This window comes from Typopeltis vanoorti, chromosome 15 (genome assembly GCF_054136105.1).
Source record: "Typopeltis vanoorti isolate ZY-2024b chromosome 15, IOZ_Tvanoo_1.0, whole genome shotgun sequence".
In the NCBI taxonomy this organism is placed as follows: domain Eukaryota; kingdom Metazoa; phylum Arthropoda; class Arachnida; order Uropygi; family Thelyphonidae; genus Typopeltis; species Typopeltis vanoorti.
Genome location: NC_143563.1, coordinates 47,108,066 through 47,133,478, shown reverse-complemented (window position 1 = coordinate 47,133,478; position 25,413 = coordinate 47,108,066). Strand labels below are relative to the sequence as shown.

At 35.2% G+C, this 25,413-nt stretch overlaps 1 protein-coding gene across 1 annotated transcript in view; it reads left to right on the top strand.

The window, feature by feature from the left end:
- The window catches only part of LOC150098737 (protein N-lysine methyltransferase METTL21D-like), a 50,193-nt gene that overhangs the window by 20,486 nt on the left and 4,294 nt on the right, over positions 1-25,413 (top strand). Inside the window, exon 3 of the mRNA XM_090405266.1 lies at positions 13,557-13,676. Coding sequence (XP_090261392.1) covers positions 13,557-13,676 — 120 coding nt within the window. The remainder of the gene's footprint in view (positions 1-13,556; positions 13,677-25,413) is intronic.

The window sequence follows — 25,413 nt, the reverse complement described above, 5'->3', positions numbered from 1 at the left end:
ATTTATAGTTCACATGATTGTTCCGGTAGCTGAAGGATTAGCCAACATTGAGTTTCAACGTTGCCCAGGGTACGCTCGATTGTGATTTCTGAGTGATCGCTTTTGTATATAACACAATCGACGAGGAGGCTCCTTCAATGTACCCCGGAATGGTAGTTGATTTGTTTAAATTATTAATAGAGTGAAAATTTTCAAATTCTTAAAGAGGAAAAAAAAATTCAAGAACTTTAATTGTAGCAAACATCCTGTAAGACATTGTTTCCCAAAGTGTGATCCACAGCCCAGTAGTCCCTTGAAAAAAAATTACCAGCCATCAGAAAATATAAAAACTCAAATAATGCGTATGAGCTGTGGGTAGAGAAAATTAATCTGGAGAATTTGGAGCTTGTTGCCTAACCATGTTAGAAGTTTTTCCACTTAGCTATATTATAAATTAAAGATGCCAAAAAATTATATTGTTGGTTTAATCCTTCAAGTGTAAGCAAACAAAGTTTCTCCTGAAGTAACTTCAGGACTGGGCGACTCATATATAGTGGCTAATAACTTCACATCACTTGCCTTAGTATCCCATAATGCAAAGCACATATCCTTACAGACATGTATAATGCTATGCATTATGGGAGGGGTTGCTACCCAGACTGGTTTCGACCTTTACTGAGGTCTCATCAGTGGGAGCTAGACCCAGAAGTGATACCAAGGTTGAAGTAATGCACAAGTCATATTTCCACATACGTGTAGCCAAAAGGTGTCACACATTTTTACTAAAATACTCTGGATTAGAGATTGATGTTGGAAGTTTTTCCATTGGGTTATACTATAAATTGGATGGCAAGAAATTACGCCAAGGTAGTGACCCCTCCCATAATGCATAGCATTATACATGCCTGTGAGGATATGTGCTTTGCATAATGGGATACTAAGGCGAGTGATGTAAAAGTCATTAGCCTCTATATATAAGTTGCTTAGTCCTGAAGTTACTTCAGGTGGAAACTTTGTTTGCTTACACTTGGATGAAGGATTAAACTAAGAATATAATTTTTTGGCATCTTTAATTTATGTTTGAAAATGCTCTTTAGAGCTTGAATATCTTAAAATGAGATCTCTAGGTGCCAGAATTAATTAATCTCCATGGATGAACTTAACATGTTAGCCACTTGTGTTTATGCTACCAGCATGCTCATAAATAGTACTCATTCAAAATACAATGTAATAAAATAAGATGTAAGGAATAAGTTTCTTTCAATATGTTTTGCCAATGAGGCATAATATTTAATTTTTAGTGATAATTTTTTTATTGAATTTCTAAGTATGTAATATGGATTTATGTGGAAAGATAAAGATATCTTTCAAATACTGAGTTTGGCAGTATTTCATGATGTCTGGTTGTGTATATGCTTATGTTCAATCATATCCATAATGAGTACTCACATTTACATCCTCTCCCCCCCCCCCCAGCCTATATCTTCCCCACTGTTGGGTAAAGCCCTCTCTCATTGCAGGAGAATTGGGTCTACTTCTCCCATGGTGAACCAATCCATCTTGGAGAGTTTATACAGTTGTGTGAATGAATCTATGAAGGTGAAAGATAATCACAAACATCCATGCCCACGGCAACATTCGAACTCGCAGCCTTTTGGCTGGAGAGCAGATATGCTAACCACTCAGCCAACCAGGCTGGTATTTGCTATGAAATGTTTTTATATTACTGATTTTGGTTTAGATAAAATCTTATATTTCATTCAGAATTCATAGGATTTCAGAAGATTGGTACACAATTGACAGGAGCACAACAGTATGCTTCACGATGGTCTGCTATTTCCAGACCGAAATATTTGGTTAAATAAATATCTTTCTTGTGATTACGTGATTATATCATTCAGTATGCTTCAGTTATAATTTCTTTTGTGGCAGAACATTCCAGTTTGTCTCAGAATCCATTACTCACCTCTCAGAGGGTTGGGAGGGGGAGGATCTTGATTCACATATTTAAACATGTTGGTTTGTAATTTTTATATTTGCATCTATTATCACAATAATAGATGCATTTGCATAAAAGAATGCTGTAAAATGTGTGTTAAATACAAAATATTAATTAGCTGTTGCTCCTTCTGATACATTTTTTTTTGTATCAGTTTTTTTATATTTTTAGTATGGTGGTGGTGGTGGTGGTGGGGGGGAATCAGTCTCGAAAGCCAGCAGCGGGCCAGTTTCTCTAGTCCTCTGATAGACCTTGCTTATGTGACAATGCATTTTTCATTTGTTGCCTCATTGGAACAGTTAATGATTACATGGGTCTAAAGTAAGATAAAGTGAAATATTGGCTTGGTCTGACTAGACTATTTGCAATTTTGTAATCAAAATGCAATTATTACGTAACATGGATCTTCCCAAAAGGATTGTATGATCTGACAATCATTATCATCAGCAGCAGCCATTTTCTGTCCACTGCAATGTTCTGTTAGAGCTAATAAACATACACCATAGTTCACTATGATAATTTGAATAAACAGAACTGTGGTGCATGTGTACTTTATTTAGTCATTAATTTTTAAATTTCCTCTGTCATCATTATTATTAGAAAATTCTTGATGCAATCTGTTCTTACGAAAATATGCATAACCAATATTACTTTAGATTTGTTCTTTGCACTTCCTTGTAAGCAGGTTTTATAAGTTTTAAAAAAAAAATATATATTTAAAAATGAACTACAACATCTACAAAGAACCTTCAAGTAATGGCTACTCGTCGAAAACTATTAATAAGCATCTATACCGCCCATCAAAACAACTCGGAAACACAAGACAACCCCAAAGTATCCCCTTACCATGCATCAGCTCGCTCTCCACGAAACTAAGAAGAATTTTATGAAAGTTCAACATAAAAACCTGCTTCTCTACTCTTCCTAAACTAAGATCGATTTTAAGCAAGCTCACAACCATCTACAATTCCCAGGCGATCAGATGCACGCAGGTGTCCAACAATAGAACTTCAACACGGACTGTAGCTACAGTTCAAAGCTAACTGAATTTTATAATAGTCGTTTTTATAGTGATACGATGTTTCTTATAGTGTTTTTTATTTGCTTTCTATGTTCCCACGCCTGAAGAAGTTGGACAATCTGCTGAAACATATTGCATTTTGAATAAATTTAATTGTTATTCTAGTTCTTGGTTCTAAGTCAGTATATATTAACCTCCAGGGAGTCCAAAGATTCATTGAGGGAGGATACCTGCTCTACAGCTCTCTCTCCACTAACTACACCAATGCCATCTACCGCCCATCACCACTAGTATTTGCACAGACAATCGCAAACATCCATGCCTACGGTGGGATTCGGACCTGCCACCTTTTGGTTGGAAAGCAGATACGCTAACCACTCGGCCAACCTAGTCGACAAAAGATTCATCGAGGGAGGGCATATCCACTCTACAACTCTGCTTCCACCACAATCCACCAACTGACCTCAACTACACCAATGCCATCTACCGCCGACCATCACCACCACTAGTATTTCCACAGACAATCGCAAACATCCATGAACCTGCAACCTCTTGACTGGAGAGCGGACACGCTAACCAATCGGCCAGCCAGGCTGAGTGGTTAGCTGAGAGGCATATATATATATATACACAGGTATCCCTTGATTAACGCAATTAATTTATCCCTCGATGTTACCGCGTATATCAAAATTGTGTTAATCAAATATATAATAATCAATGCTAAAATTTACAATTCGTCTATGATCGATTACTGTATTAATGATTAGTTTTATATGGTACTCTTTTAGGAAAGATAAAAAATGAATGCAAAGTAAATGTTTAATAAATGCTTGTACTTTTTTATCAAAAAAAGTTATCAAGAGTTGTTTGAACAGTTTTAGTTTTTTCTTATCAGCATAAATTCTACGATAACAAGCAAAATAACTCTCTAGACCTCTGCAAACAAGCATTCTTAGATTAACATTTGGATCCATATCCATTACTTGCTGCTTATGCGATTCTAAACTGTGAAATATTCCATCCTGTTCTTTGATTATCCCCTTTAGAACCTCATCTTCATATTCTATTTGTTCATTGTCTTAAAATGCTGTTATTGTTGTTCAATTTCAAAAAGATCATTATCACTGAAATCTTTTCAATTTGAATCTAATAATTCTTTAACATCTTCTACATTAACACCATCAAAACCAAGATCTTCACCAATTGCAATGATTTCTTCAAACCGTTGTTCACAGGATTTTGAAAACCAGCTAAATCATTAGCGCATTCTGGCAAAAGTTTGTTCCAAACAGTTCTCATGCAGCCAGGAGACACTTGCTCCCATGAGTCATGAATGTTTTATCCCTCTTTTTTCCCCTCAATTGCGTGTTTAATGCTAAAATTTTTCCAAAATTCTTAGAGCATAATCGCATTTTCTCCTGTTGTTGTTTTTACTGACTTTGAGAATGCCTTTTTAAGAAAATAGGCTTTGAAACTTATAATGATGCACATGTCCATGGGTTGTAGTAATGATGTCGTATTTCGTAATAAAATAAAACTTTCACATTCTCAAACAGATCATTTGGATGAAATTCTTTTTTGAATGAAAAAATTTATGAAAAACATAATTTGTAAATACAGCAGAACAATCGGGGCTCGTAATACACCCAATCTTAATGTTTAATGGGAGAAATGACGTTGTCATGCTCACGACTTCTTTTTTTTCTCTCAGCCAGGAAACACTCCTCGAGGTTTGCATGTTTTTGCGTGGTAAATATAAAGGCGCATTAATCAAAACTCTTGCTGCGTATATAAAGGGATTGTCACAATTAATTTCACTGCATTAAGCAAAGGACATTTGCATATATATGTGTGTGTGTGTGCATGTATAAAAAATAGCAGAACTGTTTGTGAGAACATCTTGTGAAGTTAAACAATTTTAGTGGGATATTACTATAGGTCAGAGAATGTGAATGGATTGATGACTGTTATTATGGAAATGTAGTTTAGAAGGATGAAATAGCATCTCTGGAAGAAAGTAAAAATATTGTTTCTGAGGAATGACTGCTTTAGACAATGTGTAACAAAGAAGGTAATAGAGAATTATAGATTTGATTATAGCATCAGAGGAGTTGATTCTTTCTCCAGTTGGAAAACATGATAAAGTGACATAGAACTAAAAATGTGGTCAAGCATATCAGGGCTTCATTGAAAAACAGGATATATTGGAAATACAGAAAAGATGATCATAAAGAGTTTTGGAAGATAGTTTGCAGTATTGTGAAACGAAAAATTTGGTTTAAAAAAAGAAATTCGTATTGCTTAAGGGATTTCACTCAATATTTAATAATGGCAATATCTAACTGTATGTGAAGAGTCAGGGGAGTAATGCTGTAAGGAATAAAATAGATGAATAGTGAAATTGAGTAAGCAATTTCGGCGGAAAATGTTTTAGAAGTTTGGGACCAGATGTGCGAGCAGTGTGCTTTCCTTTTTTTATTTTTCTGCTAAAAAATGAGGTTCTGGTACTCGTCATGTGAGCTTTCTTCTTTCTCATTCTCAACGTGTGAATGGCAAAGCTTTTAGGGGACTTCATGTTTCTCACCAGTCATTAGAAAAGCATTGATTAAAAAAAAAAAACAAGGATCATATACTATCGATGTCACAAAAAAGAAAGAAAGAAGAGCACTTAGGAGAATAAAACTAGTTAGAAGAATACTGAGTTTGGTGTGGAAAGAAATATCAGATTATGCAAACATTTTTCAAGCTGTTAAAGAAACTCAGTGAGTTCTTTTATTATCTAGAAGAAATAATGGTTTTGGATACATGTGGAATATGTTTGTTTTCTATACTCCTTGTTGTAGTTGTGATTATTATTATATTGTATGGATGTCTCCATGGAGTTGGAAGTTTCCTGCAATGAATCTTCTGATACTAACCATTACTCACACAGTACCCATCATCTCTCTCTCCTTAAATCATTCACTTCAGGATACTCTGGCAATCCAGTCATTCAATACTTTTGAAACAAAAAATTTAGTTCATACACCATTGCTAACAAAATTCTTACACAACTTTCAGGATTGAACCCCTAGTTCTCTCCCTACTTATCATGTAGTGAAAATTTTCTTGTCATTCTTATAGAATCTCTTTAGAAACTTAAGTTTCTGTCATTTCCTCTCTTTTCCATCTGTCAACTAGACTTTGCAACCTGCTTGCCTTTGATCTTCAGTTTGTGGAATGCTTCCTATGTTCATTCCAAGTGACCAAGACCTGTTACCAGCTTGGTCACTTGTCTCTGGATCATTTCCACCACCACAACCTTATCCCCAAGAAATCCAGATGACCAAACAAGATGCAACTGCATCACAGCCAAAAATAAAGAGGGATAATAATTCCTTATCTCTACATGTCAGTGTGTTCACATCCAAGTAATTGTTTGAGCTATTTTTGCTAACCTTTGCAATATGCCTTTTGAACTTCAACCCTTTGTCCACAATTATTTCCTGTCTCCTTAGCTTCATCAATTTCTTCCAATTTAGTTCCATCAGTGTATTACACAGTATGTAATCTTTTTTTCTCATAACTTACATTTTGCAAAATTAAATTGACAACCATTATCCTTCGTCCACACTGCCAATTTATTTAAATCATCTTGTAGGATATCTACATCACCTTTATCAACTGTTGATCTTCTGAGTTTTCAGCAAACTACTGAATACTACTTCTTCTACCCCCGCTCCCCAAATTTTTCCTATATCATTAATATAGAAATTAAACCATGGTGGCCTATTGCAAAGTATTTAGGCACTCCTCTAGTCACCCTGATTCTCCTAGATTCTATCCACTATGTACTACTCTTTGATGTCTGTCTGTCACTCCCCTCCTGCCATGCATGGTATCGGCTTCATATCCATTCTCATATGATCCAACTTATGCAATAGTTTTCCAGGTGGTATTTTGTGAAATTTCTTTGCAAAGTCCAGCAGTATCATGGTATAGCCATTTCTCTTATCTAATTCTTCTGTCACTCTTGTAAAATGTTAGTAAATTACCAAGGCAAGACCTTTTACAAAACTTGCCACCCACCATAGAGTATTATTCCTATTCACCAATTCCTGAATTCTACCTTTAACCAACTTTTCTAGTATCTTAACCATTGCTTCTGAGATACTAATTGGTCTGAAATTTGCTGTCTGTCCTAGTTACTTTGTAATGAAACTATTGTACACTCTTTCCACTCCCCAGAACCTTGTCAAAGCTGAGACTTAGATTAAGCAACTTTGTCAGAGACATTGCCAGTTCTCTTGCACGTTCTTGTAGCACATGGAACAAAATGCCATTCGTGCTCTTTTTTTTTTTACAGCTGCATGGATTTGCTGTTGCATGGAAAATTTTTACACAACCTGACAACCATGGCACTTTAAAAGTATTTGCCTACTCCCTTTCACATTGTTACTCAACAATCAAAGCAGTCGAACTTCCATTATTCATCTTTCTTAAACGATAACATCTACACTATCTCTCATTAAAATGTGTTCCAGTAATATGAATTCGGACTTGTTTTAAATTATTAAAAAATAGACTATTACATATAATGTCATCTTTATGACGCTGTATGTAATAGTTTTTGCTGACAGAAATGCTCCCATGCACCCTGAATTGTTGCTGTGCAGCAATCTCTGTGTGTGTGTGTGTGTGTGAGAAAGAGAGGGGGGGGCATATCGTTTACTGCTCTGCTGCATATCCATGCAGCTTAGAGGAAAAATTGCTTGCCATTCAGTTCTACTGCTGTATTCACATTGATTTTTTTTTAAATATGCTGAGCACTTCTAGATTAATTATTAGTGTAGAAAAAATAATGTTCAGTTAGCAAAATCAGAAATTGAATTATTTCTGATTATATGTATAATAAATCTAAGATTCATGATTTGTTTTCAGTGTTCTAAATTCACAGTTAAACTGATTGCTTTTGAAGATCAATAGAGCCTCATCACATGGACATTGAGCAACATGTAAACAAATGAGGAATTGGTCATGAATTCCTCATGAAGGAAGCCAAGTTAATGACACGCTATACAAGGGTGGTGTATAGGGAGATCCTATCCATTCATTCTGTATTATTGAATATGAAGCCTGCATATTAGGGTTTTTCTGGACTGCTTCTTCACTTATTCTTTACTTATCCATATGACATCACTCAGTTTCTTCTGCAACTGTCTCTATTTTATACTACTTGAAACACTTAGCACAAATCTTTGTTTTTTTTTGTATTGTTCAGTAACTTTTTTTTATATAGTCAGTTTTTGTTACTATATAGATATAGGTTTCCCTTAGTCTCATTTGCAACTTGCTTCTGGGGAGTGAGGACATTAGAATGTTTGCCAGTATTCTTCCACATGACAGAAACAGATGGGATAGAATAATTTATTGACAACTCAACTAGTTTTGTGAAAATTATTGCATTTTATGCATTTACTTCTACATTAAGAGAAGTGTGTTAACTAAAAAAATGGGTTATAGCAAGTAATGTACATGATAACATATTTCGTTACAGGAATAACAATGGAAAGTACGCATTCGCTGCGAAGTACTGGTGTGTGTGTGTGTGTGTGTGTGTGTGTGTGTGTGTGTGTGTGCGCACGCGTCATGTTGAATTTGAGAAAACTAGACTTGATGTAAATTCATCCCATGTTTTTTGTTGCACTGTTGAGGATGTTTGATCATTTCCACTGATTTCTTGAATGCTCTTGAGAAAATTCTGTAATCTATGTGGAGGAGCATTTTAGTTTGTTGCTATAATATCTGATATTTGGTTTCAGTTGCATGTGCTGCCAGTCCTGATTTGTGTTTTCTTTTGTTTTCTATGTCCTCAGTGTGGTCAGATTGGTATCTTCTCCAGACTTGCCTGTCTGTCCTATGCGAACAACAGGTACAGCTGATCTTGTAGAACACAAGATTTTTTTGAGAGGTGATGGGGACGAAGGAGGCTTCAAGAGAGCAGAGATCTTGTTGAGAGGAGATAGAAAGCAACTTTTATGCTTTGTTGATGTAATATCCTTGATATTTTCTCTGTGACTGTCTATATATATATACACACATGCATATGGAAGAATCACTATTCCTCTGAAGTCTTGTTTTCATGTTCATCTGAACTGTCTTGAGGTTGATGTAGAAAATTTTGTTGCCTAATGTTCTATTGTAACCATTCTTTGGTAGGATGGTAGAGATCTTGATTTCTTTTATCTGTGTTAGTGGAGATTCTGTAAGCTCTGTTATGTAGGAAATGAATAATTCTTATCTTTTGAGCCTGGTAGTGATCGGATGTAGCATACAAGTATCTTGTGTTGTGTGTTAACTTCTTATACACTGAGAAATTGAGTGTGTTTCTGTTTGGATGCTTCTACATGTGTCTAAGAAATAGTAGACTTGTTTACCTTCAATTCAACAGTGAACTTAATCCAATGGTGAACATTTTTCAGGTACATGAGAAATTTTCAAAAAACCTGGGGCGTACAAGATCAACTGTACCTGTGGTTTGCACTCATAGAACAGACAGATTGAAAGAAGTATGCCAATCTGAACACATTAAAGACATAGAAAGAGAACACAAATGAGGACTGACAACACATACAACTGAAACCAAACATCAAGTATTATGGCAACAAATCAAAATGCTCCACAAGGATTACAGATTTTTCTCAAGTGCATTCAAGGAATCAGCCGAAATGATTAATCCTCAACAGTGCAACAAAAAACAAGGGATGAATTTACATAGAGTTTAGTCTTCTCGAATTCAACATCTCTCTCTCTCTCACACACACACACAGTTACCAGTAGTTCACAGAAGACCATGATCCAGCAGACAACGGCATAGTCAATGAACACTGTTCATTATTCCTGTTTCCAGTTTGTTCATGTATATTACTTGCTATATCTATTTTTTTTAGCTAATGCACTCATTTCTCCTTATGATGTTAAATAACAAGAATTATCATGAAACTAGTTGAGTAGTCAATAAGCTATTCTATCCCATCTGTTTCTTTCAGGTGGAAGAATATGGAAACACATTTCTAATCCTCCTCCCTCATTCTGACAACTAATACATGTGTATTAATTGTCAGAATTTTGAGCTTCTAAAGAATATATCTCCATGTTCATAAGGTAAATTATTGCATTCGTGCATGTGCTGCTAATCCTAATTTGTTTCCTTTCATTCTCTATGTTCTTGATGTGTTCAGATTGCATACTTCTCTCAACTTGCCTGTCTGTCCTGTGTAGTGCAAACTACGGGTACAATTGATCTTGTACACACCAGGTTTTTTGAGACGTGGACGGGGAGAGGCTTCAGGAGATTACAGATTTTGTGGAGGAGATAGGTCAGAACTGAAGGTTAATATTGGAGTTTGAAGAATGTATCCTCATGTGCAATATAATAATATTTTGCATACTTATTAATATACAGGCATACTCCAGTCATAGGATACAAGTTCCAGACCACATTGTATAGCAAATTGCTTTTTTACTTTGACATGCATGTAATGGTTTAATATCATTCTTAAGAAGTTATATATATGCATAAATGATGTCAACAAAGTATTTATTTACATTAAATATGCAAATAGAAAATTTAGAATAAGTTGTAAATGAAAAAATTATCATGAATAGCTTGGCTTAAGGAAATATGCCAACCAGTCTGGGCATCAATTTACACCATTAAAAGTGTGTACAATTCAATAGTAAGATTGTCACGCTTATGGATAACTGTAGTTTTAACTAATGTAGCACTTTTCACTTTGCTAAGAACTTTTCTTTGTTTAAAACAACAATAGTGTGAGGTAAGTTTAGTCTGTGGACTCTCTCTCTCTCTTTATGTGTGTGTTCGATACACTATCATCCCTAAATTTAATCATTTTAATCTTAACATGTACGGTAATAGGTTTACACGTTTTCTTCTTTCACAGGAAGCAACAACACCCTTATTTTGAATTTGATCTGCCATTATTAATAAGAATAACATAATAGTTATAAACAATTAGTTTTGGTTCTTTGCTATGAATTAAGAGATGTCATAAACAATTCATGAAAACTGAGTACAAGTTGATTCATGAAAATGTCATGTCACTAAAACTCATGTGCGAATACAGTAGTGTATATAATAAATTTAGTTTAATCCTTTATCCAAGTGTGAGCAAACAAAGTTTGCGCCTGAAAGTATCTTCAGGACTGGGGTAAGGTGGTACAACACCAGGGCACTCCTTGCAAAGGTGGAGCAAGCTACCAACACTCCTATCTCGGTATCTCCCATAATGCAAAACACATCTCCTTGCGGATATGTCTAATGTTATGCATTAAGGGAAGGGCCACAACCCAGACTAGTTTCGACCTTTATTGAGGTCTCTTCAGTGGGAGCCAGGCCCAAGTGGACCTGCTAAGGCCTTAGCAGGTCCACTTGGGCCTGGCTCCCACTGAAGAGACCTCAATAAAGGTCGAAACTAGTCTGGGTTGTGGCCCTTCCCTTAATGCATAACATTAGACATATCCGCAAGGAGATGTGTTTTGCATTATGGGAGATACCGAGATAGGAGTGTTGGTAGCTTGCTCCACCTTTGCAAGGAGTGCCCTGGTGTTGTACCACCTTACCCCAGTCCTGAAGATACTTTCAGGTGCAAACTTTGTTTGCTCACACTTGGATAAAGGATTAAACTAAATTTATTATACTCTAACCAAGTGAAAAATAAACTTTCAACAGTAGTGTATAGATGGGCATTAGTCATAATTGAAAAGTGTTGTAAGATAGGGTCTTACTGTATATATATATATACCTACATACACACATATATATAAAATTCTGGTAGTTGCATATTACCAGATTATATCATAAGTAGACAATATCTTCTTTGCTTCCCCATATGAAGGTATCCAAGTTTTTTTCATCCAACAACAGTCACACTGGTCAGAACACATGCATTTAAGACATAATACTCCTTGTGGGTAGGTAGCTTAAGTGGTTTGGTCATAATTTAAAACATCTGAACTCAGTCTGACGTGTCATCAGTGATATATGTATAGAATTCATGAATAATGATTGTGCAGTACTACTCTAAATGGTGTTCACTCTTATGATGTTAGTGAACAGCGATTTATTTCGGGGAATTTTGCTATGTATACTTCATTTTGTACAATTTCCTGGTACCTGTGAATTTCTGTAAGTAATCATTCTTTGTCAGTGTGTTTAGCGTGCAGGTGACTTCTCAAATGAAAGTCGTATTTGCATATTATCAAATAAAATTCCAATTGTATCCCTCCATGTTTGTTGCCTTCTCTCTCAAATAATTCCCAAGTATTATCATTCTTATATTGTATTTTAATTTACAAGTATTTTAAAATACAAGTCTTCTGCTTGTATTTTAATAATTGCCTTTCATTTCCTTGTTTTGACATATTGCTTGACCTTTTATATTGAAACTACATGGCCATTTCCGTGATAGAATACAAGCCTGAAATTTTTACCATCTATCACATGTTTGAAACTGATTTCTTATTAATTCAAATTTTTCTCTGCTTTTGACAGTTATTCATTTTCCCCCCCTTTCAGTATTTCTAATTTGTCTGAAATGTTCCTAGTCTTATTCTTCTCTTTCCTTGCTTGTAGCAAACAACTCTCTACTATCATTGCTCTTGTATTCTGAATTTGTTTTGATTCAGTTCCTCATTTGCCATTAATCATATTTCCACCACCTTTTTTTTTTTTTTTTTATTCCTTTTTCAGATATTAGTAGTTTAAATGCTATAGAGGTGTTTTTTTTTTTTTTTCTCATGCGAGGCTACTAGAGTTAACTAAGTCTTTTATTTTTGGGAAAATCGAAAATTTGTGAACATTATAGGCTTTATTCCAAATACTTCAAGCATTTACATATACATGCAATAATGCTTCTTAGCATTATTGCATGTTAGAAGGTGCATTTTGTTAGTATGCAGTGAATACACTATACTGACAAAACGTTATGGTTTCGGTCTTCCTTTTCAGTTCTTCGCTGTCAAATTTAGCAGAATGTCAGCAACCTTACATGTGTTTATTTTTTTTATCGTTTTCATTAATATTTTTCTACCACTTCTAATAATGATTTAAAATATTCCTCAGTTCATGTATCTTTTAAAGTAATTATATCCAACCTGTAATCATCTTACTAATTTCTTTTGTGATACTTCATATTTTACTTTCTGCTATCCTAATGGAGATGCCTTACTTTTTTAAAAATTGATCCAAGTAGGAAGTAATAAATTTAATTAGCTTGTCAGTATCGATTTCATTCATTTATTACTTGATAGCATAATGAGCAAATATTACCCATAAGATTCTCTAACTGCAAGATTTTAATTTTAAACATTTCTTCAAAAATGGGTTTGGGAAATTGTAGTATAGAAAATGAATGTAAATATAATACCAAATATTGCTTAATGTCTTTGAGATTTATCTCTTTTCCTTTCTCTTTTTTTTTCTTTCTATTTATTTATTTTTCTAGTGTTAGAATATTAATTTTGGATTAACAGTTTAAATTTGTACATTCTTTCTAGTCAGTGGATCCTTTGGTAGAAACTCTAGAAGCTCTGAGTGAGTCAGGTACAGAAGTGTTGTTGTCTTATGAAGATAGAGATATGGGAGATAAGCCTCAACTTCTGAATAGTTTCTTGCAAGTAGGTAGTTTTGAAATATTTTTTAATTAATAATTATTTTTGTTATAGTATGTATATACACTGTATGACACAAATTGGTTCTTTCTGTTCTTTCTTGTAGGCTGAACATTATAACTAAATACTTAAGGAATTGACAGTGTACACTAGAACTATAAATTAAATTAACTTTAATATATACTTTCCGATATTTCTGCAACGTCACATTGCCATCTTCATGGGAACTTAAGATAAAGACACGTGCACACAAGTACAGCAAATGAGAAACGAAGCGAGGAAGCTACCATTTTCCTAAAGTCCTGATGATGCCCCCTGCCTGGCTATATTAGGTGTTCTTGGCCTTTGGGCTGAAGTTCTTCTGATATATGTTTCCCAAATTTGAGGCAGTCCCATGCATCCAAATTTGTTAAGGTTTGGCATGTTCCTAAGGGCTGAGGCTGATTCCATGAATAGTCTTCTCTTTTATATTTGAACTTGCTGCAGTGTATTACTGTGGTTTTCTTCCACCTTATTCTGTGGCGAGTATCCAGAGCATGGTCTGCAAGCCCAGAGTGGCTGTACTGGTGAAATCGGATGTAGTCCTTGTGTTCTGAGATTCTGATATTTGCCTCCTGCCTGTTTGGCCAAAGTAGGACAATTTACAGCTGCAAGGGATCTGGTATAGGGGAAGTGGTTGGTCTTTAGTGGAGCAGATAAGGGATGCCAATTTTCTATATGGTCTGTAACAAGAGGTCAAGTTATGTTTTTTTAGGATTTTGTTGATTTTTTCCGAGGTGCCTCGGATGTAGGGAATGGTGATGGATTTAGAGTAATCTTTTTTGTGAAGGGGTGGGGGGGGGGATAACTGGTTTTAGTAATTTTTTGGGGGGGTTGCCATTGGCTGAGAAAGTGTTAAGGATGTGATTTAGTTCAGTAGTTAGGGCTTGGTCATTTGAACAGATTAGTTTTGCCCTATTCAATAGTGTCTTAACTCCATATTGTTGTGTGGGTGGGGAGGAGGGAGATGGTTGGTGAATGTATCTGCCTGTATGGGTGGGTTTTCTATAAACTGAGAAAATCAAGGTTCCGTCAGGTTGGCGGGTGACTAGTTTGTCTAGAAAGGGGAGGCTATTGTTTTCTCTTTTCCAGGGTGAACTTGATTTTAGGGTTTTGGTTGTTTAAATGTGTTAAGAAGGAGAGGAGTGTATCCGGGCCATGTGGCCAAATAGCAAACACATCATCAACGTAGCGAAGCCATATGGTAGGTTTTGGTGGGGCAGAGTTTAAGGCTTTCTCTTCAAAAGTCTCCATAAATAAGTTGGTCAAGGGTGGGGAAAGTGGTGAACCCATGGCTGTCCCCTCTATCTGTTTGTAGAATTTTTTCTGCCAAATGAAATAGCCTGAGTTCATTGTAAACTGAAATAGGGTTGAGATATCGGGAGGAAATTTTGCTTGGATTAGCTCTATGGTTTCTTTGAGGGGAACATTTGTGAATAAGGAGGAGACGTCAATGCTGACCATTATGTCATTATGTTGGTTTGCATCTAAATGTTCCGGAGGTTCCAAAAATGGAGCAACTTTTTCTTTTTTTTCAACCTTTTTGTTTCTACCAATGGATCCACCTTATAGCACCAAAATGTGCTATAAGGTGGATCCATTGTGTGTTATAGATGGCTAAGGGTTAAATGAAATGAAACTATACATACTATAGAAACCAAATAGATGACTTAAATAGACATGAAAATTTTTCAAGCTACTTAGCTCTCTGTTAAGCTGAGACCTAAGTGGCTTGGTCATAAATAGTTTTCATTGCATCAAGAATTAAAATTATTTATGACCAAGAAAGTTAGAAAAATTTGTTAGAAGATGCATGATATGCATTTCTGGTAATAATGATAGCTTATGTTCTGATAGGAACAGAATGTAGAGGGACCTTTTTTTTTTTTTTTTGAGATTAAATCGCTATTCTGCTTGCCAGCAGTTGACCAACCCCATGCACATTCAGCAGATCATTTGCACTCTGCATTCAAATTGATTCCACACATTAAACATGCATGAAGTCAATCTGTCAAATGTATTGCTTCCTATACTACCTCAGCATTCTTTCCTGACCAAAGTATGAGCAAGACTAAGTCCAACTATTCCTTTGTACTATAGGAAGCCATACATTTGACAGATTAACTCCACACATGTTTAATTTCTTCTGTGGTACCTCTCTGGCATTATAACTGTCTTTCTACTTTGCAGCTACACTTTGTCTTCATTCTTCAGCTTTCAATTGCAGTCTGGTTTTCTCCTTAGCAAAATTGCTCACATTTCTGGATTGGATGCTTAGACATTGATTATATCTCATGTCAGTGGTTAATGGAGAAAACAAACACATTTAAAGATTAAGTAAGTAAATATAGCTGATTAGATTACTAAGACAAATATTTTACCTTAGTCATAAAGGCATATTCATCGGCACAAAGATGTACTAAGTATACATGGAAGCATATCCACCAACAGATAGGCAAACACAAACATTGTAAAAAGCCAGGCTCCTAGTCCTAATATGTTTCCTCTATGAATGCAGTGATGGAATTTTGTTGAAGGTCTCCAAAGGGTGGTGTCCCAGATATTTGGTAATGTGAGGCAGCTAAATTTGTTTAAGTTCGGAGAATGTTGTAGTGTTGTGACAGAATTTAGAAATAGTCTCTCTCTCTCTCTCTCTGATTTATATCTGCTTCTGTATAAGAGGGAGGCTTTTCTCACTGGTACTGGTGATCTATATCCATGGCTGTTGTGCGGGTGATGGACATAGTTTGTGTTCTTCTAGATGTATATTAACAGTTATTCCAGTTTGTCTGAAGTATATAAGCTTGCAAGAGCTAGGGATGATCTAGATCAGGGCTGTCCAAAGCATTGCCTGCGGGCCGCATGCAGCCCACGGTGCGATTTTGTGCGGCCTGCCTGTGGGCTTTGATTTTCACAAGCGAAAAAATAAAATACCAATTTCAATCGAATGCATATACAGGGTGTTCGGGATAAATTTGACATATTTATAATTAATTATATTTTTCCGTAAGTTACATGTATTAACACACATTTCTCTTCATTTAAAAGTTTGGACCCTTCTTCATTCATATACAAGATGTCAGAAAGGATGGATAGCTGGAACCCACCTGAATCATGGAAGAGAATAACTTGTATCATGATGATTCGTGCCCGCCATCAAAATAAGGATATTACGACTGCTGCCCAATGCTCCCTGAATACAGTAAAAACAATCAGGCATGAACTAGAGACTTGCAATGGTGACTACGAGTATGTAGCAAGAAGAAAGATCCCTAGCAGACGATCTGATTGCGTTCGTACAGCAGAATTCCTCGCAAATCTGCAGGAACAGGTGTTGAAGAACCCTGGCATTGGAATTCGGGCTTTGTTCGTGGAGTTGCTAACTGTAGTCAAGCCCTGGATAACAAGGGTAGCCAATGGTAGGCCGTATGTATGGCAGCGGGATTCGGCCCCTTGCCACACCTCTGGGAAAAGTCAAAAATGGTTGTCTGAAAATTTCTACGACTTCACCAGTCCAAATGTTTGGCCTCCAAACTCCCCAGACCTTAACCCCATGGATTATTTTGTATGGGGCGCAGTTGAAAAAGACACCAATCGCACTTCCAGTAATACAAAAGCCCAGTTAATGGATAAAATTAAAACAGTTTTTGCAGCCCTTCCCAGGGAGACTGTAGCATCAGCTTGTTCGAGGTTCCGATGCAGAATTGAAGCTGTGATCGATGCTAATGGTGGTTATTTTGAGTAAATCTTGTTGATAGTATTGTAATTAACTCTGCCTGTAATGTTTTTTTGTCAATTCATTAAATTTAATAGATACAAAGAAGATTTTCTTTTTCCTTACGAAACTGTCAAATTTATCCCGAACACCCTGTAGATATTTTAATTCTAATTCTATCACTAATTGATAATCTTGATGTTGATAATTTTATTTGGTGTTTTTACATCACTATATACCCACGTGTTTTTCAAATATTAGATGTGTCAAAGAAGCATTCTTACACTGTTTTGTTCCAATACGCATGCTCCGGGTGCTTATGGGGACCATGAGCTCGCGATTAGTGCTCAATTAGTGTTGTTCGTTTGTTCAGCCTTCGAGGTTGTGTCGCTACTGCTCACCAAATTACTAGATACGCACTGTGATGCAGCCCTCAGATAATTTTTTTTTTTTTTCTAATGTGGCCCTCAGATTACTAAGGTTGGATAATCCTGATCTAGATGGTAGAAAGGAACTTTTGGTGAGTAGAAAAAGGATAGCATATTTTTGGTATGTCTTGAAGGAGGTCTGTATGTTATCTTTTTAAGAATGCATATGCAATTTTTTTCTGAGGTGCTCCAGATGTAGACAATAGATTTTTTGTGATCTGCATTTTGGGAAGGGTGGGAGGATTAGGTTTGGAGGATGGGCAGAGAGCTATTTTTTTGAAAAAAAAAAAAAAAGATTTTTTAAATGTGATATATGATATGATAGATATACCTTCCGATATGGATATGTTGGCTGATAAGGATCCATTGAGTAGCCGTGTGACTAGGTTGTCAAGAAAGTGTAGACAGTTATTGTTTTCCTTTTCTGTTATGAAATGGATCCTTGGATGTTGGCTGTTGAGGTGTGCTAAAAACATTTCTAACATGTCCCTGCTATGTGGCCAAATGGAGAACATATCAACATAGCATAGCCATATGATGGATTTGAGAGGGGGGGGGTTAGGCTATGTTTTCAAAATGTTCCATGAAAAGATTGGCAGGGGAGGAAGGTGCTCATAGCTGTTCATTTTTTCCGATTTTTCATGCTATGTAAAGTAGCCAGAGTGCATGCCATGCCATGCTAAGTGTGTAAAGCTGATTTGTGCAGAGGAGGGATGTAAAGTATGAATGAGTTCTGAGGTTTTTTTTTTTTTTTAGGGCTTAGTCAGTAGGGAGGCTATATATTAAAACTAACCATGATGGTAATATATTTGAGAATCATATTTGACATGAAATGTGCAGTTTTTAACATAGGGACAATTGCGGTCTGTAAGAAAGATAGCTCTTGGGAGTGTTTGGCCACTTTATAAGTAGGAGAACCTACTTATAAAGTATGTTCTCTGTTTACTCAATACTATCTGCTATGGGCCTCAAGTGTGGGTTTGGTTTGTGAATTTTTGGTAACCCATAAATCCAGGGAGGCTTAGGATGTATTATGAGGTCAAGTCAGCTTTTAATAATTTTTCAAAAACCTTTTTCTGTGTCTGAGTAGGGCCAGTGTCAATTAGGCAGTATGTAGATTCAATCTCTGAGTAAGATCTATGCTTTTGATCAGCAGTTAAAATTGAAGGAAGTACAGGAAGGTGGTTTAATGTTAAATCTGGTGTGAGACAAGGATGTACATTATCCCTTCTGTTATTCGTTATCTATATGGATCACATTATGAAGGAAAGTGGTATTAAACATGATATCAGAATTGGAGATGTTAATGTCAGCTCTTTGCTTTATGCAGATGATGTTATACTTCTAAATAAATCGCTACAAGTCTGCACGATTCCCTAACTAAAGTGAATAAATGTTGTAATAGATATGGTATGAAGGTCAGCATTAAAAAGATAAAGACAATGAAAATAGATAGAAACATTGAAAATATCAACTGCATTGTGCATGGAGAACCTATAGAACAAGTAAAACATTTCAGCTACTTAGGCATGATTTTTAGTGAAGATGGTAAATAAAATATGGAAATAGACAACAGAATCAACATAACTGGTATGGTAGGAAGTCAACTGAATAAATTTATATGGAATAAGAGAGAAATTGGCCAAAACACTAAATTTTCTGTATACAAGACAGTACTCAAAATAATTTTAGCTTATGGATCTGAGAGTCATGAGAAAGATTAGGACATGAACAGATGGCACCAATGGCAATATCATATTAAAACGAGGATATTAGGAAAGAACTTGACATTGTCAACATCCAGGAATGCATTAGCAGAATCTTAGTATGGTCACTTGAACAGAATGGACGAGGAAAGATTACCAAAACAAGTGTTCACTGCCAGGTTGGTAGGAAAATGACCCAGAGGAAGAGCAAGATATAGGTGGATTGATACAGTAAAAAATGTGTTAGAAGATAAAAATATAAGATCTGATAATGTTGGAGTCTTGACAGGTAACAGAGTGATTTGGAGGAAAATTGTAGATAGGAAGTTAGTAATGATGTCATTTTTCATGTAGTACTATTATATCCTGTACACCCCTTGAAGGTATATATCAGTAATTTGATGATGATTAATCATCATTATATTTCTTATATTTCTATTATCTAATGCACTTTGTACCGTATCAATCCACCTATATCTTGGTCTTCCTCTGGGTCATTTTCCAGAGAACACTTGTTTTGCTAATCTTTCCTCACCAATTCTGTTCAAGTGACCATACCACTTGAGATTAGCTCTGCTTAGCGCATTCCTGGATGCTGACAATGTCAAGTTCTTTCCTAATATCCTCGTTTTTAATATGATATTGCCAATGATGCCATCTGTTCATGCCTCTAATCTTTCTCAGGACTCTCATATTTGCAGTCTCTAGTCTTTGGTCAAGTGTTTTACTTTTGAACCAGCTCTCAGATCCATAAGTTAAAACTGGTTTGAACACTCTCTTGTATAATGCTAATTTAGTGTTCCAACTAATTTCTCTCTTATTCCATATGAATTTATTCAGTTGACTTCCTACCATACCAGCTTAGTTGATTCTCTTGTCTATTTCCATATTTAATTTACCATCTTCATAGAAATCGTGCCTAAATAGATGAAATGTTTTACTTGTTCCACAGGTTCCCGATTCAAAACACATTTGACATTTTCAACGATTCTACCTATTTTCATTGTCTTTGTCTTTTTATTACTGACCTTCATACCATATCTATTACAACATTTATTCAATTTAGTCAGGGAATCTTGCAAACTTGTAGCGGATTTATTTAGAAGTATAACATCGTCTGCATAAAGCAAAGAGCTGACATTAACATCTCCAATTCTGATATCATGTTTAATAACATTTTCCTTAATAATGTGATCCATATAGATAATAAATAACAGAGGGGATAATGTACATCCTTATCTCACACCAGATTTAACATTAAACCATCTTCCTGTACTTCCTTCAATTCTAACTGCTGACTTGCAACTCAAATAAAGACTAAGTATTGCTTGATATAATGCCCCATTGAAACCATATAACTATAGTATATTGAATAGCTTCTCTCTCTCTCGGCACCTTGTCATATGCCTTTTCCAGATCGACAAAGCTTAAATACAGATCTTTATTATATTCCCGTGCTTTCTCAACTAATTGTCGTAAAGTGAAGATCTGATCCTGACAGCCTCAATTTGGCCTGAATCCAGCTTGTTCTTCACCAAGCTTTTCTTCCCCAATTCTTCTGAACTGTTTCTCAAGTATACTGGCATAAATCTTACCAGTAATACTCAGTAGGAAAATACCTCTAATTCTCATAATCAGTTTTATTTCCCTTTTTAAATATGGGTACTATAAGAGCTCTACTCCAATCATCGGGAATTCGTCCCTCTGTCCAGCCTTTCTGAACTATGCAGAGCAGCCACTGTAAGACTCTTATCCCATCATACTTCAGCATTTCTGGTCGAATATCATCTATTCCTGCTGCCTTTCCACATTTCAAGCCTTTGATGGCTTTTTCTACTTCAAGTATGGATATGTATTCCTGACTGCATGCCTGATCAGAGTTTTTTACCACTGTACTGTCATTACTGCTTGCTTCATTTAGCAGTTTTTCAAAGTAATTACTCCAATACTTCAAGGATATCTTTTTCTCCCGTTTTCATGTCACCTTTATCATCTCGAAACTCCTTTTACAGCACTCTTTCCTCCATTTCTAAGCTTCTTCAACAACCTCCAGACTATCTTACCACCTTGATATTTATTTTCTATGTTCTTGCCAAAGTCCCCCCATGACTTTCGTTTAGCTAGTTTTACACAGTGTTTAGCTTTATTAGATTTGTCTCTGTATTCTCTAAGAGCACAAGCTGACTTATTTTCCAGGAACTTTTGATATGCTTTCTTCTTTTCTTTCACTGCCTCTTTAATTTTCTGTGTCCACCATGGAGTTCTGATTTTTTTTATCCTTGCAGACAACCTCACCACATGCCTCTCTGGCTGAATCAATCAGGGTTTTCTTCAAGTTTTGGTTTTTGTTCTCAAACTCTTTCATTTTTCTTCAATAATCTTTGTGTATTTTAGTCTACAGTTCACATCTGAGAGCTACTCAACTTTTATTCGCTTCAAAACTTTCTTACATGTTATTCTTTTCAATATAAAATTCAATTTTATCCTGCTCAACACTAAATAGTGATCACTTCCAATTTCAAATCCTCTGTACACTCTGATGTCCTGCACCAGAGAGAAAACATCACTATCAACAATAACATAGTCAATGAGACTTTTCTTATTCCTTCTTATTCCTTGCCTCTTCTCTCCATGTGAATTTGTGCACATTTTTATGTTGGAACATTTTAGTGTTAGTAATGTTAGTAATAACCAGTCCATGTCCTCAGCAGAAATCCAACAGGTATTTGCCATTATTATTAGCTTTGCTCTTTTCTCCAAATTTTCCCAAAACATTTTTGTATGTCTGACAATCATTTCCTATTCTGCTGTTTAGATCCCCAACAAGGACCAACTTTTCCCTTTTCATTGTGTTAGTAGCTTTCTCTAGAGCCTCAAAAAATTCCTCCACTTCTACCTTAGTTGAGCCTTCTGTGGGACCATAGGCACAAATAAGTCTAATTGTCCAGTTCCCCATTCTGATATTTGCCCACAATCGCTCTACTTGAGACTGCCTGCCATTCAAGGAGATTAGCCTCGTATTTAATGTCGAATACTATGGCTACCCCTTCTTTCCCTTGATTGTCATTGCCTGAATATAACATTTTGTATTTATTGCTCAGAAAGATCTCACCAGTTTTTGTCTTTTTTGTTTCAGTCACCCCTATTATGTCGATCTGGTACCTATCTAATTCCTCAGCTAGCTCCATTTATTTTCCATTCAGGCTTATGTTGATAGTACCGCTCTTTAACTCTGGTGATGTTGAGTTGGGGCATGCTTTCAGATTTGTTCCAGTAGCTAACTTTTCGCTGTTCGCCCTGGTTCCCTGGTGAAAACAATGGGGGCCTTGTTTAACTGGGCGACGCCGCAGCCAGCTTTAAATTTTGTCATATTGTACCATCATTTTGTATATTGGTTGTATGTTGATTTTGTATATAGGTGATTAATCTCATCATCATCATCATCATCATACGTATCAAGGATTTAGGCCTAGTATGGCCTGTTCCGGCCTTAGAAGTCATCGTTGAATCGTTTAAGAGGACGTCCTGGTTTTCTTTTTCCTAATGGCTTATACTTTAAGGCTTGTTTTGGTAATCTTTCTGTTTTCATTCTTTGAACGTGTTCCATCCATCTATGTTTATATTTTTTAATTTTTTCAATTACTGGTTCTTGGTTTAATTCTTTCATAATATCTTCGTTTCTTTTGTGATCTAATAGGGTATACTTTGCAGTTTTTCTCATAAACTTCATTTCTGCTGTTGTTAATCTTTGTTTGTCTCTTTGTTTTATTGTCCAGATTTCGCTTCCATACATTAAGACCGGTAGGGCTAATGTATTGTATACTTTTAGCCTGGTTTGTTTTTGAACTAGGTTTGGTTTAAATATAGAGTTAATTACTCCTGTTATTTTTAAATATTTTGCAATTTTTATGTTTATATCTTTTTCATTTTCATAAGTGATCATACATCCTAGGTAGTTAAATGAATTCACCTGTTCTAAGATCTTGTTATCTAATACTATTTTAGTTCTTGCTGGATCTTGTCCTTTAAAGGCCATAGTTTTTGATTTTTCCATTGATATTATCATACCATAATCTTTGGATATCTCATTTAGATTTAAAATAGCTTTCTGTAAGTTATCTTCAGAATTTGTAATTATTATTTGGTCGTCTGCAAAGAGGAGAGTGTTTAAGTTAACTGTAGGTGAAAGTTTAATTCCTTGATGTAAATTTTTACTCCATTTTATTATTATTTCATTTAAGTAGATATTAAAAAGAGTTGCTGAGAGGGGACATCCCTGTCGGACCCCTTGGTTTATCTCTCTTGTATATGATAGCTCATGATTTAATCTTATTTGTATTTGATTATTTTCATATATACTTGTGACAGCTTTTAGGATATTATTTGGTATTTGTCTTTCTTTTAATATGTTAAATAATATGTTTCTTTTAACTTTGTCAAATGCTTTTTCAAAGTCAATAAATGCAATATGTGTTTCTAAATTATATTCTCTTCTTTTCTCTATTATTAATTTTAGGCAGGAGGCTGGGTCTATACATGATCGTCCTTTTCTAAATCCATTTTGTACCTCTAGAATAAAGTTTTCGGAATATTTCATTAGTTTGTTATTTAAGATTCTGCTGTATATTTTGTAACATGAATTTAGTTTACTGATACCTCTATAGTTTTTAGGGTCATCTCTATTACCTTTCTTAAAGATAGGAATCACAATTGCTTTTTTCCATTCAATTGGGGGGATACCAGTTGAGTAAATTTTATTTAAAAATAATAAGCGTCTTCCTTTGAATCTTGTTCCTGCTTATTTATATAGTTCTGAACCTAGCTTAGAAGTGATTAATCTAATTAGCTAAATACATTTAGTTAATTATTATCTTTTCTTTATTACCTTAAATATCAACATGGTTTGCACGCATTTGGCAATTGTTCAGCAGGCCACTTCCTTTCTGAGTCTTATAAAAACAAAAGTTTACTTCTCACTCTCGACACTAATTGCTGTTGATATTGTTTGACATACTTAGCCATACAAACTACATTCAAAAGAGAAGTTTTAACACATAAAACTTCTCTTTTGTTCTGGTTTCCTGCATTGAAGGTTGAGTGTAAATGTGCATTATGGAAACAAAAACTGAAATCCTATATAACAAAAAAAAAAAGTGATTTGCAGTTCAGTTTGATGTTTTCATTATTAATAAAGAGTATGGTTTCAGTTTGATATTTTCATTATTAAAAAACAGTATCGCTTACATTTTTTTTTCTTATTTGAATTTGCTAATAATAATTGTTCTGCCAGCTTGGTGACTTCACTATTGCTTTACTATGAATGATTTGCTGTTGCTATTAATGTTCCCTTATCATCATCAGATGGGGATATACTCCTCATGTTACCAAAGAATCATAAATCCACAATGTTTTTGATTTAAAGTGACCTCAAGAATATTTTCTGTTCTTCATCATCATCTTGTTCATGTGTTTAATATGAATTAAGTCACTGAATAATTTAAGTCCTACTCTGCTCCATTAGTCAGAACCTCTTCATTTCTTTTATTTTGAAAGTTTAAAAGTTTAATGCTATTTAACATCTCCATACTAATAGATAAACTGAATTTCAGTATTCAGAGAGTTCTTACAAAGTATAGCACTTTTTAAATAGAGTACAAATCTTATCCATGTGGTAAGAACACTTGAATAGATGTTTTTGTATGCAGAATATGGGCTTCATTCAGGCAGCCAGAACTGGGGGACAGCCTAAACACAAAGTGAATTGTAATAACTATGAGTAAGTTTAAAAGAAAAAGAAAAAAGTTATAACATATTACATTATTTTCTTATTAGAATTAATTTTTTATACAATTGAT